The sequence below is a fragment of the Tenrec ecaudatus genome, chromosome 13 (genome assembly GCF_050624435.1).
Source record: "Tenrec ecaudatus isolate mTenEca1 chromosome 13, mTenEca1.hap1, whole genome shotgun sequence".
In the NCBI taxonomy this organism is placed as follows: domain Eukaryota; kingdom Metazoa; phylum Chordata; class Mammalia; order Afrosoricida; family Tenrecidae; genus Tenrec; species Tenrec ecaudatus.
This window is the reverse complement of record NC_134542.1, coordinates 79787794-79801521: the sequence shown is the minus strand read 5'-3', so window position 1 is coordinate 79801521 and position 13728 is coordinate 79787794. Positions and strand designations below refer to the sequence as shown.

The following is a 13728-nucleotide window of genomic DNA, read 5'->3' as shown; positions in this document are numbered from 1 at the left end:
ACAAAACAACCCACCTAGATATGACACCAGAAGAAAGGCAGCACCTGGGCAAATCCACCAACTGGTCTTACCTGATGGAATCTAAACCTACCTTTAAGGTACGCTAACTCAACCGCACTGTTGATGCTCAGTAAGTCAGCGCCTTGATTGTGACATGAGACATACGCTTCTTTCCAAGGAAGAGTTGCCTGCGTGTTAAATTGGTAGCAACTTCCAATCTGTTCATCCTTTTCCCAATCCTTTCCACAGCCATTTTCTGTTGATAGAGACGCGCGTTGGTGCACATAGGAGAACCACATTGTGTCTCTGATGGCTGAGCATGCTTACAGATATCACAATTCACTTTGTGTGCAATTACCCAGATTGGGGCTGACCCACTTGATCACACTGCACTTTGGTTAAGAGTGAAGTCGTGGAGGAAAGGGAGCCATAGCTTACTCCTAGTCTACACATCGGCTTACACTTTTGGTGAAAACGTTCTGGCGGCTTCCAGTTTCTCTCCCTGCATTCTTTATGAACGGCACTGCTTGCTTTACCTGCGTGTCCCTGCCTGTCCTCTGCCGGACAGCAGGAGTCTTCAGCGGCCCCCACAGTGTCACACCCTCAGTTTGCAGAGACTGCAACGAAGGTGCTCAGAGTTGTCAGCAAACCATGGTCTGTGCATGTGGGTGTTCAGAGGCCTGCTGCCTAAGTGGCTGAGTTCCACTGACTATCTTATTTGGGAGACAGAGTCCAAGCGTCTTGTCTTCTTAGTATTTAATAGATAAAGGAGCCCTGGTGGTGTAGTGGGTACCCGTTGAGCTGCTAACTGTGATGTTAGTAGTTCAAAACCACCAGCTGCTCCTCAGGAGAAAGATGGGGCTTTCTACTCCCATAAAGAAAGAGTTACAGCCTCTGAAACTCACGGGGGCAGTTCGATCGTGTCCTACAGGAGAGCTATGAATTGGAACCAACATGATAGCAGTGCGTTTGTTTTTGTTTTTCCATATTTATATAAATTACATAATGTTGCTGAGTTCATATTATTTACACAATTAAATGCACATATAAGGAAAGAAATGTTTCTTTAAGAATAATGCATGTCGCATTTTAAAAGAAGAGCCTTTAAGCTATTTCTTGGAACAAGGAAATAGATCTTGATATGACTGATTCAAAATACACTCAGAATATGCTTGATACAATTGATGCATGGAATGTTATGAGCTGTAAAAGCCCCTAATAAAAAGTATTAAAAGCTCAAAACAAAACAAAAACATACTTAGAACCTCCCACATGCTTCTGCTGAGGACAAACCCAATGCAAGCTATGTCAGGCATGTCCCTGGTGCCCCTAGATGATTTATTTGTTTCTAAAAGCCTTCCTGCAACCCAGTCACAAATGACATATTAGATTCGTAGGCCTTCAGACTGTAGGGACTCTGGGTCATTCTGCTCTCACTTCCCACATGGAAACCAAGATCTGGAGGCGTTTACCCCAGTTATAATCCAAGCACTGGTCTCAGAGCCCTGTCTTAATCTTCTGAATGGGGTGTCTGCCATCGATTTTCAATGGCCTTTTGGCGGAAACAAATAATGCAGATGTGCAAGAACACTGCCTAACATTTCATTCGGATGTTTAAGTTCCTATGTTTGTAAATCTGGAATCTTCCAGTTGGATGAATGAGTATTTGCCATAGAGCACAGCCTCTAAGCTTGGGGTTTGAGAAACTCACCTTCTTGCTTTTCCACACAAAGTGGCCCTGGGAGGCGTATTGTGCCTGTGTAATCTTCCCAGTGGAAGGTGGAGCACCAAGACACATCCCAGTCGAGGCAGCAAGGTGAAGACATGGAGCTTCAGAAAGTTCATGGGAAAATTCCACAATCTTTTAATTCCGCGTTCCCCCTTTCTGAACCCCGCATCCATCAGGGCAGGAGGCTCCAAAGGAAGGTGTTTGGGCCTCAAGCAGGCTATTTTATCAACTGCTGGGCCCGTTGTCTATGACCTGAGAAAGGAGAGGTTGCCCTGGACAAGCTCTAACCTCATTGCATTGTGTCAATGCTGATGCATAATGACCCCTGGTGGGTTTCCCAGACCAATTGTTAATGGGAGCAGAAAGCCCAGGAGAAAGCCTCTTTCTCCAAAGGAGTTTCTGGGGGTTTTGAACTGCTGACCATGAGGATCCAAGACCAATGCATAACCAGTACACTTTTTTTCTGAAAAGGGGACAGCAGGCAAACTAAGTTTGGGAAACTTGAATTGGTCCATTAAAGTCTCTTGGTTATCAATTGCAGTTGAAATATAGGTTCTGGTGTTGAAAAGCCTTTCCCTAGGCGGTCCCCTGAGGAGCAGCATTATGGACACCTGGAACTTCTCAGACTCAGAATCCCTAGGAGGGAGGTCCAAGGGACTCAGTCACACAGGACATTCGAGAGCCATTGGCTCAATATAATCAGTTGAGTTTCCCAGAAGGCCGTATTTTGGAGCTTGGCCTTCCTGGACAGGAAGTTAGTGTTGCGAAGAACCTGGAATTGGCTACTTGAGGGCCTGCAGTACAGCTGCTTGGAGCTGCTTCAACGCCTCATCTTCTGGATTTGAATCAGAACTTCAAGCTAGTTTGTTCTGGCTTGCCACCCCTCTCCCTGAGAATTTGCATTCCACGTATACCATTCAGAATGGAGGTTTTAACAAGGGGCCTCCCGGTGTACATATATATATATGTATATATATATATATATACATATATATATATATATACACACATACACACGTTATTGTAGGTTTTGATTCAGTGTGTCTGGGCTGGAAATACACTGTTCAACAAAGGGTAGGACTGGTTTAAGGCCTTCGTTTGAATGATGGTTCTGCCATCTACTGGCTGTCCGGCCTTAGACAAGTGATTAACCTTTCAATTCCTCACTTCCTTCCTCTGTAGAATGGGGATAAATAATGGTAGCTACATTATAGAGCTGATGAGGATGGAGTTAACATATGTTGAGTTCTTAGAACAGAGCCCAAGACATGTTAGGATCCTTAAGTTGTAATGAGCCTGACTTAGTTCTGACTCCTTTCCTTTGCTTCTTTTTAATAGATTCTCCCAATTCGTTTCCCTTTTAAAGGATTTCTTGAACACTTCTCTAGCACATATCAGGCAGGTACAGTGCCCTGTAACTTGCCTAGTGAGACAGTTCAAGTTTATTGTGCCAACCTGGCCGATAAACCCAAGTGGGGTTAATTGAAGGACAGAGAGATAAATGGCTTGGTAAGCCTCACCTTTCTGGTTCTTGAGTCTCTTGCTCTGATGGTTGGACCAGGGTGCAGCTGCATTAGCCAGTTCCCTGCTTCAGCTGGCAAGGCTAACTTCCTGTGAGATATTCCTGAGGAGAAGCCCCATGGACCTACCCTGATATAGTCCTGGGTGCTGGAGAAGCCACATGAAGACCCCTGCCAGCACTTAGATGCTTACATGCTCACTGATTTTGTAGATTGATGTTGGACTTGTGGTCTTGGACAGCACTGCGTTGGATTGCTTTCTTAATGCGCACTTACCCTTTATATAAAACTCTCTCTCTTATTCACATATGAGTTTCTGTGGATTTGTTTCTCTAGTCTACCCAGACTAACACACCTAGCTTAGTTGCATGCTACATGATGACAATCTCTCATCTTTATAAACCCACTGCCCTTGAGTCATTCTGATTCAGAGCAACTCCATGGGACAAGATAGAACTTCCCCCTTTGGGTTTTGGAGGCTGTAAATCTTTATGGGAGCAGAAAGCCTCATCTTTCTCCTGAGGAGTGGCTGGTAGTTTTGAACTCCTGATCTTGCAAGTAGCAGCTGAACTCAAAATCCACTATACCACCAGGGCTTCTTTCCTCTTTCTAAAGAAAGAACATGGAATCCTTCAGCACCCTGTGAATAGTTTGCTTCAAACAAGGAGCAACTAGAAAGAGTGTTCTTTCAGGCCAACCAGTAGGAATGGCCGAGTCAATGATGTCCTCAATTTAGAGAGGGCCAGGGTTGCCTGTCTCTTCTCCATCCTGTTCTTTTCCTTTTGCCCACGAACACACGCGGGTCTTCCCATCTTAAAAGTGCTTTGCGCTCTCCTTTACTACTTGCATGAACCTAAGCGGCTTACTCTCCCACTGCTGCTAGTCTTCTGAAAATGCTCTATTAACTATTCAAGGTCGGCAGCAATGCCTCTTTCATTTCCCCTCCCATTTGTGAGTTATTCCTGTGACAGAACACTCCTGCCTCCTTCAGTTCCCATGACATCATCCCATCTTGATCTCCACCCTCCTCTCCCCAACCCCCACTTCCTTTTGAAGAGCAAACTCAAAGCTTCCCCCAGTGTAAATACTCCTCATGGGCATTCTTGAGTGATCTCTTCTTCTACTTTCTGGATCCTATCAATGGTAGCTGCCTCACTCCCTTTGTAAAGTGAACTGGTCCACATACCTGGTTTTAAGCAGATGCCCCACTTTTGATCATATTCATAATTTAAGGTGGTTGCACACCATGGGCCGCGATGATCAACGATGCATTCATGGTGCCAAGTGCCGTTAAGTAAGAATGGAAATTCGCAAGGTCTCCCATAAGAGTTTCCATCTCTGGTATACATCTCTGTGGGGGAGTTGAGGAGGAAGTAGAGAAAAGAGGAGTTACTCACTGGATAATCCCCTTCGGTTAGCCAGTTTCCAGTATAGTTTTGGAAGGAAGGTTTTGTTTCTTTCATTTCGGAAATGACAATAGCTGGGTAGTTTGTATAATGAGGAAATTAGGCGCATGGAAGCGGACTGCTTGGACCTGGACTTGAATCTCACATCCCTCCACTGACCAACTGTGTGGTTGAGGAAAGCTCTGTAACCTCTATTTCCCGTCATGTCTGCCTTTAAAAACTGAGAGTGATATAATATCTACACCACAGGGCTGTTCATGAAGATTCAAAGAGATAACCCTCATAAAGCTTCCTTTATTTGGCGTGATTTCGGGGATAAGAGACCCTGGCTTAGTCACGTGAGGAGCTTAGGACTCTAACAGTGCCCTGCATAAGGTCACGTCCACAATCCACCTCCTTTAGTAAGAGTTGGTGTTGGCGGCCACTGAGTCAGCCTCCCCCTCTTGGCAGCCGCATGCATAACAGGATTCGATTGTTGTGGCTCATGGGGTTTCACTGGCTGGTTTGGGGGCAAGAATTTGCCAGGAAAGGAGCTGTGATGGCGTAGTAGGTCACACCTGGGGCTGCTAACCATCCATCACACCCTGGCCAGCAGTTTGAAGCCACCAGGCGGTCCATGGGAAAAGAAGAGGCCTTTTGCTCTTGTATAGACTTCGAGCGTTGGGAACCCAGAAGGGCAGTTGTATGCTGTCCTATAGGGTCACTATGAGTCGGAAGCAACTTGATGGCAGTGAGTGTGAGAGTTTTGTAAAACACTGAGTTAGCTAGGCATTTCTCCCTAGTCTGTCTTGATTTGGAAGTTGAGACTCCACTGAAACCTGCTCATCATTATAGCAACACACACACCTCCACTGATAGGCAGCTTCCACTTCTATAGGGAAGGTGAGAATTCTAAGTGGTGAGGGTTTCCGAGAGTGTAAATCGGTACAGGAGCAGCCAGCCTCATCCATCTCTTGAGAAATGGCTGGTGGGTTCAAACTTCTGACCTTGTGTTTCATGACCTGATGTGTAACCCACTACGTTATCAGGGCTCCTTAATATAAGAGGAAGACTTGGAACCTCTGACAGTTATACAGACTTGGGAACAGTTGTGGAGTTAGAGAGATGGATACAGCTTCATTGGCCAGCGGCCGCAGTAGAATAAGGACTGTGGGTTTTGACAACGGGAGCAAAAGAGCTTCTGGACCTTTGCAAGCGTTCTTGGGAGGGAAAGCCTGCTGCCATCAAGTCAATTCTGACTCGCAGCAACCTCAGGATCTACAAGATTGTAAATCTTCTCCTGAACCACAGGCCATGCGGTTAGCAGGCCAATGCTTAAGTCCTGGCACCACCACTTTCCTTTAGGAGCTGGGAAGTGGATGGGAGAAAGGAGATGGAACGACAGCTTATTAAAGAGCCAGCTCCAGCCATTCCTTTGACTAATTTCACCTGATACTACAGATGAAAAACAAACAAACAAACATCCTGACTTCATATATGCCGGGAAATGCTTCCAGAAGTACTCAACCCTTAGGTGGGCACTAGGAAAGGTGTTTTGCTTTTTTAATTTTTTTATCATTTTATTGGGGGCTAGACGCCCCCCCCCCAGTAAAATGATTAATTAAAAAAAGAGAAAGCAATGACGTTTTGATACATACGCTGATACAGGTCAGCCTTGAAAACACTAGGCCGGGTGAAGTAGGTCGGAAACGAAAGAACACGCCGACAGGGAATAGAGACCGACGGGCCCTGTGGCTGTCAGCCTGGAGGGAGCCAGGGTGGGGAGTATTGCTTAGGGGGTACTCAGCTTCCGTTTGGGGTGATGGGAGACTTGGAAATGGAGAGTGGTTTCGCAACAGGTGACTGCAGTTAACGTCACTGAACTGTCCACGCGAAATGGTGACAAGAACAAATGATTTGTTCAAATATTTGATGCGCAGCCAAGGAAACACACCTTTTTTCTTCTACCTTTTACTTTTGAAGCTTCAGGTAGGCTCCACTTTAAGAGAGCATGTGACTTTCCCTGCTCAACAGGGGGTTGTGCTTTGATGTTTCCTTTTCCTCTAGAGCTCAGCATGAAACTCGTAGGCAGCACACGGGCTCCAGCAGCACACGGATTTCAGATCCAGAACGTACCACCACATGTCAAGGCCCTTAAGCCCTGGTGGCATGGTCTGGGTTACACGCTAGGCTGCCAAGCAAAAGGTCAGCAGTTGGAACCCACGAACCACTCTTCAGGAGAAGGATGAGGTTCACAATTCTCCCGTAAAAAGGGGCAGTCTCAGAAACCCAGTGGGAAGGCTCTCCCCTGTTCTATAGGGTCTGTCTGAGTCAGAATCAACTCAATGGCAATTAGGTTTGGTTTTCCGTCATAAGTGTAATTACCAGCGGCACGGCAGGGATACGGTAAGAGTGAAGCTTACAGCAACTGCACAGCAACTGGGATGGATGCCAGTCACTTCCTTTTCTCAGCTGTGCTTTCCCAATGCCAGATGGAACAAGCCCAACAGCCAACGAGCCGTTTCCTCTGGAATACTCACCGTGGTGAGGCTGCTCACAGAGGCTCTCCTCTGTGCCTCCTCTGAGCCAGACATCAGATGAGTTCGTTCTGGCCACTGCATGTCCAGCCTGCAGGGACAGCCTGTACCGCGCAGCTCCGTACAGAGAGCGGTGCTCGCACTTCCACCACAGCTTGGCACTGGAGTCACAGCTGAACATTCTCAAGGAATCCACGGGTTTGCTGAGATCCAGACCAAGGCACTTCTGGGTCTGCAGGTGAAAGAGCCGATGCTGGGACACCCATTTCCACAACATGTCCTCCGTTTGCTGACACTTCTTTGCTACTATCCAGCCATTCAGGGGCTGCAGGCACATGCCTGTGTTGGCATTGACGATGGTGAACGGGGTGTTGCCTGGGTGAAGACAATCAAGGAAGATATCTCAGGACTCGGCTGCGTTTTGAAGAGACTCCAAACATGGCTGGCCTGGTCCCACCCCCTGTACCCTATAAACCGCCACGTGGGACACAGAGGTAGGGGGACCGAGGTGACCTGAGAACAGAGATTCCAGAACTGGACTGCCAGGTTCAGCTTCTGCCTTTGCCACTTCTTCACCAGGTGGCCTGGCTGAGCTACCTATGTGCTCTGTGCTTCGGTTTCTTCGTTTGTAATATAGGGAAAATAACAATACGGACTGGCTGTAAAGATCCAGTGAACTAATGCATAGAAAGCACTTAGTATGCATATTTGTTATTACAATTTCATGAGAGTAGGACCTTAGTTTTCGGTCTGTAGACAGGTGGTCTACAGTCAGTGAAAAATATTCTCAACCTAAGAGTGACCACCATTCGGATTGCTCACACCTGGGCTATCTTACCCACCCTGAACGTATCACTACCGAGCCAGCATCTTTCCGCGAGCTGGGGAAATCCCTGTGCCGAGAGAAAGTGGAGTTCTGGGAACTTGGTGGACTGGGAAGTCAGACTCAATTTCAGTCTGGCTTCCAAGAATAAAGTCCGGCATTGTGTTTCTGCCACACCTGAACGGGTAGGGTCAGATTCACAGCTGCTACCACGGACTGCAGTTCATTGCCATCCACGCCCGCTCTCAGGCAAACGCAGGTGTGCAGGGTTCAACTGCCTGTGGGGTTTTCAAGGCTGCGTGGGACCTTTCAGAGAAGATCCTCAGTCCTGTCTTGCGAAGGGCCTCTGGGGGTTTCAAACCACCAACCCTTTGGCTAGCAGCCGAGGGCTTACCAGTTCGCACCACTCTGGGACTCCTTACAACAGACTATTTGGCCAGTTCTTTTACCTAACAAAATCTGTTCTTAAGAAAAATATTTATAGCACAGAACATCATGTCGATGAGAGCGAGGCTAGGCTATTTTAGACAAGCGCGAACAACCATTGTCAATGACCCAAAGCGTTACGCAGACTGAGCTGTACCCTTCCATCCTCGCTTGCATTTTGATGCCTCCTTCACAACCACTGGGTTTACCAACACCAGATGCCGTTCAAGCCCCAGGTTATGTGCTTTCAGTTTTGAATTCTCATCCCAGGGACTGCTGACTTGGAGGGGGGATTTAGTATGTAAATACTGAGGACAGAATTACATCTAACAGCAGCTTGGACTTTGCATCCAATTTCTTTGAAATCACAACACAGACAATTAAGGGGAAGCCCTTGTAAAGCTTCAAGTATGGCTGCTTTTAACGATGTCTTATAAAATACTGCACGGGGTTGCAGCTAGTTTGCCATCGTAGCACCCTCCCCTCATTCTATCCTCTGGTCTCTTTTATGCCATTCCTTATACGATGACTTAGGAGGCCTGCTGGCACAGCGGTTTCAGGTCTGCTAACCACAAGGTCAGCAGTTTGAAACCACGAGCTGCTTGCTCCGGAGGAGAAAGACAAGGTGTTCTACTCTTGTAGAGAGCTACCGTCTTGAAAACTACAGGGCAGTTCTACCCTGTCCTGGAGGGTCGCTATGAGTTGGCGTCAACTCGATAGCAGTGAGCTGTGCAATGAAGAACACAAGATGGGAAGCTCGTCAGCAGAAAGAAGGCTGGCAGTCTTACCAGAGCACCGCTCACTTTCCTTCGTGCATTTTCAACCACCATGCAGGTCTTTCAGTTACCTCTTTCCTAAATTATTTTCTCCCATTTCTCCAAAATAATTTTTTTGTTCCAAAGTTTCAAGGATCAAAATGGTGGGGGTCAGGGGGAGATGTTCCCATAGGAGAATGGGTGACCCTTCCCTTTGTAGGAACCTTCCCCTCACCTGCCCTGTCATCTCACTGATGTCTCTCTGGGAACTCTGCTCTGTGCCCCTTGACCCCACGCAGGTGCACTGGGCAAGCTGAGGCTGGAGTCATAGAGCATTTATGTTGCCTTTGCAGAATCCAGGGGAGCAGCTGCATGAGTAAAAGGGACAGCAGGGATAAGGAGCTAGGGGTCCCAGAGTGAAACCCAACTTCAGCTACTAGTCAGCTGGGATACCTTGGAAAGGCCCTAACCTCCCCCAGGACCTCTATTTCTCCAAATGCAAGCAACAAGAGCAAATCTGGGCCACGTGGAGAGCTCACATCAGGTGCTCCCATGACAGCTCTCCTAGCCTTCAACGCTTTACTGGTGTTTGCTGAGTTGGCTGCACACTGTTCTTGCAAGGTTGTCCCCAACCTTATCATGCCCTGCTGCTGGCATCCACGTCACACGAATCTTATGAAATTGAACATGCACACAGGTGACAGCATTGCTTTATAAATACTCGTGAGAAGCTTGGGGGTGCGGCGGCGAGGTGGAGGGAATGACCTTTCCCTATTTACTACACATTTGACTTCTGGCATGACCGTGTACTTAACAATCTTTGATGAACTCAGAAAAAGTGTGGGAAAACACCACGTAGCAAAACATGCAGTAAAATCTCTGAGTGGAGAAACTTGCCCTTGGTCTAAACCTGTATTTGAAGCAAGTGTCCAAAATTAATGTAGGACACCTGTAAAGGCCACTTGGCATGAGTATTCATTCTTTAATGGACTCTCTAAGTTGTGATCAGCCAAGTTTATTATGTATAGATAATGTATATGCAATTTATAATGTGCAAGCATGCACACATAGCGCACCAGCTAGCGAGAGTGCTCCTCTCACAACACAATGTTTTCCTGTGGGCTCCTTCACTTTGCGCAGGCGCTGTTCACTCTGGTCTTGTGATCTCCGGGGGGAGAGAGACGGAAGAGTGGGAAGGCCCACGAGTGGGAAGACCCACGAGATGAGAAGAAGCCTCGTCACCCTCTTGCACCTTTTCTGTGCCTCATTTTATAGACACACGTTGATGGTGTTTGAGAGGAAACAGCTAGATGGTGAAATTTTTAGTCTTTCCACGTCCATTGGAGGAGATCCTCCCTCTGAGCATTCACTCTCTTAGTGCCTGGTCATGGAATGACTCCTTTCTGGCAAGTGTGGAGCCCAAGAGGGGCGGATACCAACGTTTTATAAGTCACAGAGACATAAGACAGCGGCATGGCTTGGGGAGGCAAGGGAGGCAAGAGCGCAGCTTTGACCATTTCAAGGGAGTTTCCTCTGTGCTTCCTTCCCCGCAGGCTAGTGTATGGGCAGAGGGGGTGGGGAAGGTGCCAGGGAAGCCGAGGGTAGGCTGCGAGAGCTGAAAAGCAGGTGCTCCAGTGCCATTTGGGTTCATGACAGTCGACTAGGAGTCAGAGAATAGTGAGCTGCAAACGGGTCCCCGAAGGACTGGCTCGCTTCAAGCTGTAAGCTCTCCAGAAAGAGGTAGAAAAAGTGAACCAAGCAATTGGCATCTCCCCAAGGACACAGCAACCAGGCAGTAGAGTCCGTTGGCCCAAGCTTACAAGCTGTCTCCAGCTTTGGGGCAGCTGACACCCTGCCAAACCACTGGCCAACATGGTTGGGGTGTCAAAGTCCTCGGTCTTCCCCCTAAGAAAGCAACACGTCCGGACTCGGTGGAAGAAAGCAGCCGGCCTGCACATGATCCGAGTGCGGAGGGTTGGAGCAAACAAACACCTGCAGGAACCTGGTGGAGGGAGAATGGAGTTGGGGCGAGTGCTCTTGGCTTTGGGCGGGTGGAAAGCCAAAGGTTTATAGAGATTGCAGAGGTAAAAGTGACTGGCTGGGGTGTTTTATTTTACTGAGCGGCTGCAGTGAACTTTTCCTTGGGGCGGGGCGCTGTAGGGGTGGGGCAGAGAATTCTTAAGACACTAACAGCCTGAATTACTAGTGTATTGGGGGTGGCTCCCACCAGAGTGCCCAAGAAGAACCGGGAAGCATGGCTCAGAGTGGAATCTATTAAACCAGTGGTTAATGCCGCGACCCTTTCACACAGTTCCTCACGTGGTTATGCCCCAACCATAAAATGATTTTCGTTGCTACTTCATCAATGTCATTTCGCTACTGTTATGAATCGGGCGACCCCTGTGGAATGGTCATTCGACATCCAAAGGGGTCGCGACCCACAGGCTGAGAACCGCTGAAAACGGTTCCTAAGACAGCCATGCACCCTGTGACAAACCTCTATCCGCCACCCTCTCACAAAAGATCTCCATCAAGCCAGAACTTAGATTAGCTGCAATGAAAACAAGAACCAAAAGCCATTTAGCAACATTCCCCCAGCCCCCCTTTCTTTCTTTCAAAAACTCCCTTGTCTACATCTGACTTCCTCTTGCTGAGACAGAACAGGAGTCGCTGGTAGGGAAGACCCATTACCTGACTCATCATGCAGCCTGACCGAGAACCAAAGTCCCGAGCACACCTTTGGCAAAGACACAAAAAGAAAGCAAAAGCAAACTCAAAAACCAGTTGCTGGGGAGGGCCAGGGTGCGGCTGGCGCTGTTGGGAGCATCCGCAGAGGGTTTCTGTTCCCGGTCCTATTTCTTCAGTGACACACAGGGAGACCCCGGACAAGGTGGAGGCTGTCCATTGAAACTCACAAACCAGTGAACAGGCAGCGTCAACTGCTCCAGGTGGTGGGCGAGGACATCCTAGCAGGGTCAGCGCGGCGTGGCCTCGCTTCTAAGGCGCCGGAAGTGGGGTGCAGGGAGCTCAGAATCATTATTTACCCTGGGTGCTAGGGGGAGGGGGGAGGCAGTACTTCTGACACGGGGGCGAGGGAGGGACTAATGGAGACTCTGAGCAGGGCGCAGGGAATAATGGGAACCCCACGCCCCACGGAAGCAACAACCTGAGGGGAGACGACGCCGAGGGTGGAGGGTGGACTCTGGTCCCTAAAGTCTCACGAAGGCCCTGCCCACTCACCCCCCACCGCGCCCTTCTATCGACCTCCGAGGGCGATGGGGCGCCACCTCGGCCGGGTGTCCCCTCGGGCCTGACTTTGCGACGACGCGGGGGCTCCTGGAGGAGAGCCGGCGGTGATGGTTCGCTGGAGAGCCATCCCTGAGAGTAGGCGGGCCGGGCGGGCGCGCCCGCAGTTACCTGTGGCGCCCGAGCGCTGGGCGCGCCCCAAGCAGGGGAGGAGCAGCACCAGGAAGCCCGCCGAGCAGCTGGGACCCGACCCGCGCATCCTCATCCTGGACTGGCCCGAGGGGTCCGACTGGTCCTCGGGCGCTTGCTGCACCCACTGCCCGCGGTGAGTCCAAACAACCGGCCGGCGGGTGCGGCGACCTCGGGTCTCTTGGGGCGTCCCGACCCCGCCCTCACTTCCAGGAGCCAATCAGATCTGCGTCTCCTTGGGACAGGCACGCTGCCAGCGGGGAGCTCCGGGGTAGGGTGAGGAAAGGCCCCCCTCCCTCCGTGCCGGGATTCCGAGCACTTACAGAACGCAGGTAGCAACCTGAGAGTGCGCTCAGGGCCCTGAGCTAGGTCCCAGGTTTAGGTGTCTTGACACCTCTTCCCCCCACTCTCCGCCGCCCCCCGCCTCGCTTGTCATCAACAAAGTTCAGGAGAGGTGACACGTGACACGAGGTGGGACTTGGCATCACCCTGGAGATGAGTTCAGTCCGTGTACGATCTTGAAAGCCCACTAAGTGCACCGCAGTCAGGATGGTTCTGGAGGGAGGAAATGCACACCTTCCTGTATCAGTGGGTAAGTGTCCGGGACGTCAGTTCAGACTCAGATCTCCCTATGTGCAACAAGGAAGCACTCCAACACTGCTAGTCCCCAAATTGCTAAATTTGAGCCCATTGTTGCAGCCGCTGTGTCAATCCATCTCCCTGAGAGTCTTCCTCTTTATTCATGGGCATTTCTGTTTTGCTCACCCTCTACTTACCTCCTTCTCCAGGAACTGGGCCCTCTGGATGACATTTCCAAAAGTCCATGCGTCAAGTCTCACCATCCTCTCTTCTAAGGACCATTTTGGTTGCACTTCTCCCAAGACAGATTTGTTCCTTTTTCCTGGTAGTCTATGGTGTATTCAGTATTATTTTCCAACACTATTTATTGTTTACTGCATCAATTCCACTTCGGCCGATCTTATTTTCAGTCCAACCAGTTAAGTGAGATCCTTGACAATTTGAGTGCTTATGGACTTTATCATGATGTGATTGTTTTCTTTATGTTGAGGTGGAATCGTTCTGAAGGCTGAAGTCTTTGCATCAGTAAGAGCTTCAGG

The 13728-nt window shown here is 49.1% G+C and overlaps 1 protein-coding gene across 1 annotated transcript in view; it reads right to left on the bottom strand.

The window, feature by feature from the left end:
• The window catches only part of LY75 (lymphocyte antigen 75), a 114848-nt gene extending 102162 nt beyond the window's left edge, over positions 1–12686 (bottom strand). Inside the window, exons 1-4 of the mRNA XM_075529667.1 lie at positions 12593–12686; positions 7175–7546; positions 4436–4600; positions 92–256 (exon numbers count right to left, since the gene is read on the bottom strand). Coding sequence (XP_075385782.1) covers positions 92–256; positions 4436–4600; positions 7175–7546; positions 12593–12686 — 796 coding nt within the window. The remainder of the gene's footprint in view (positions 1–91; positions 257–4435; positions 4601–7174; positions 7547–12592) is intronic.
• Positions 12687–13728: the final 1042 nt, after the last annotated feature.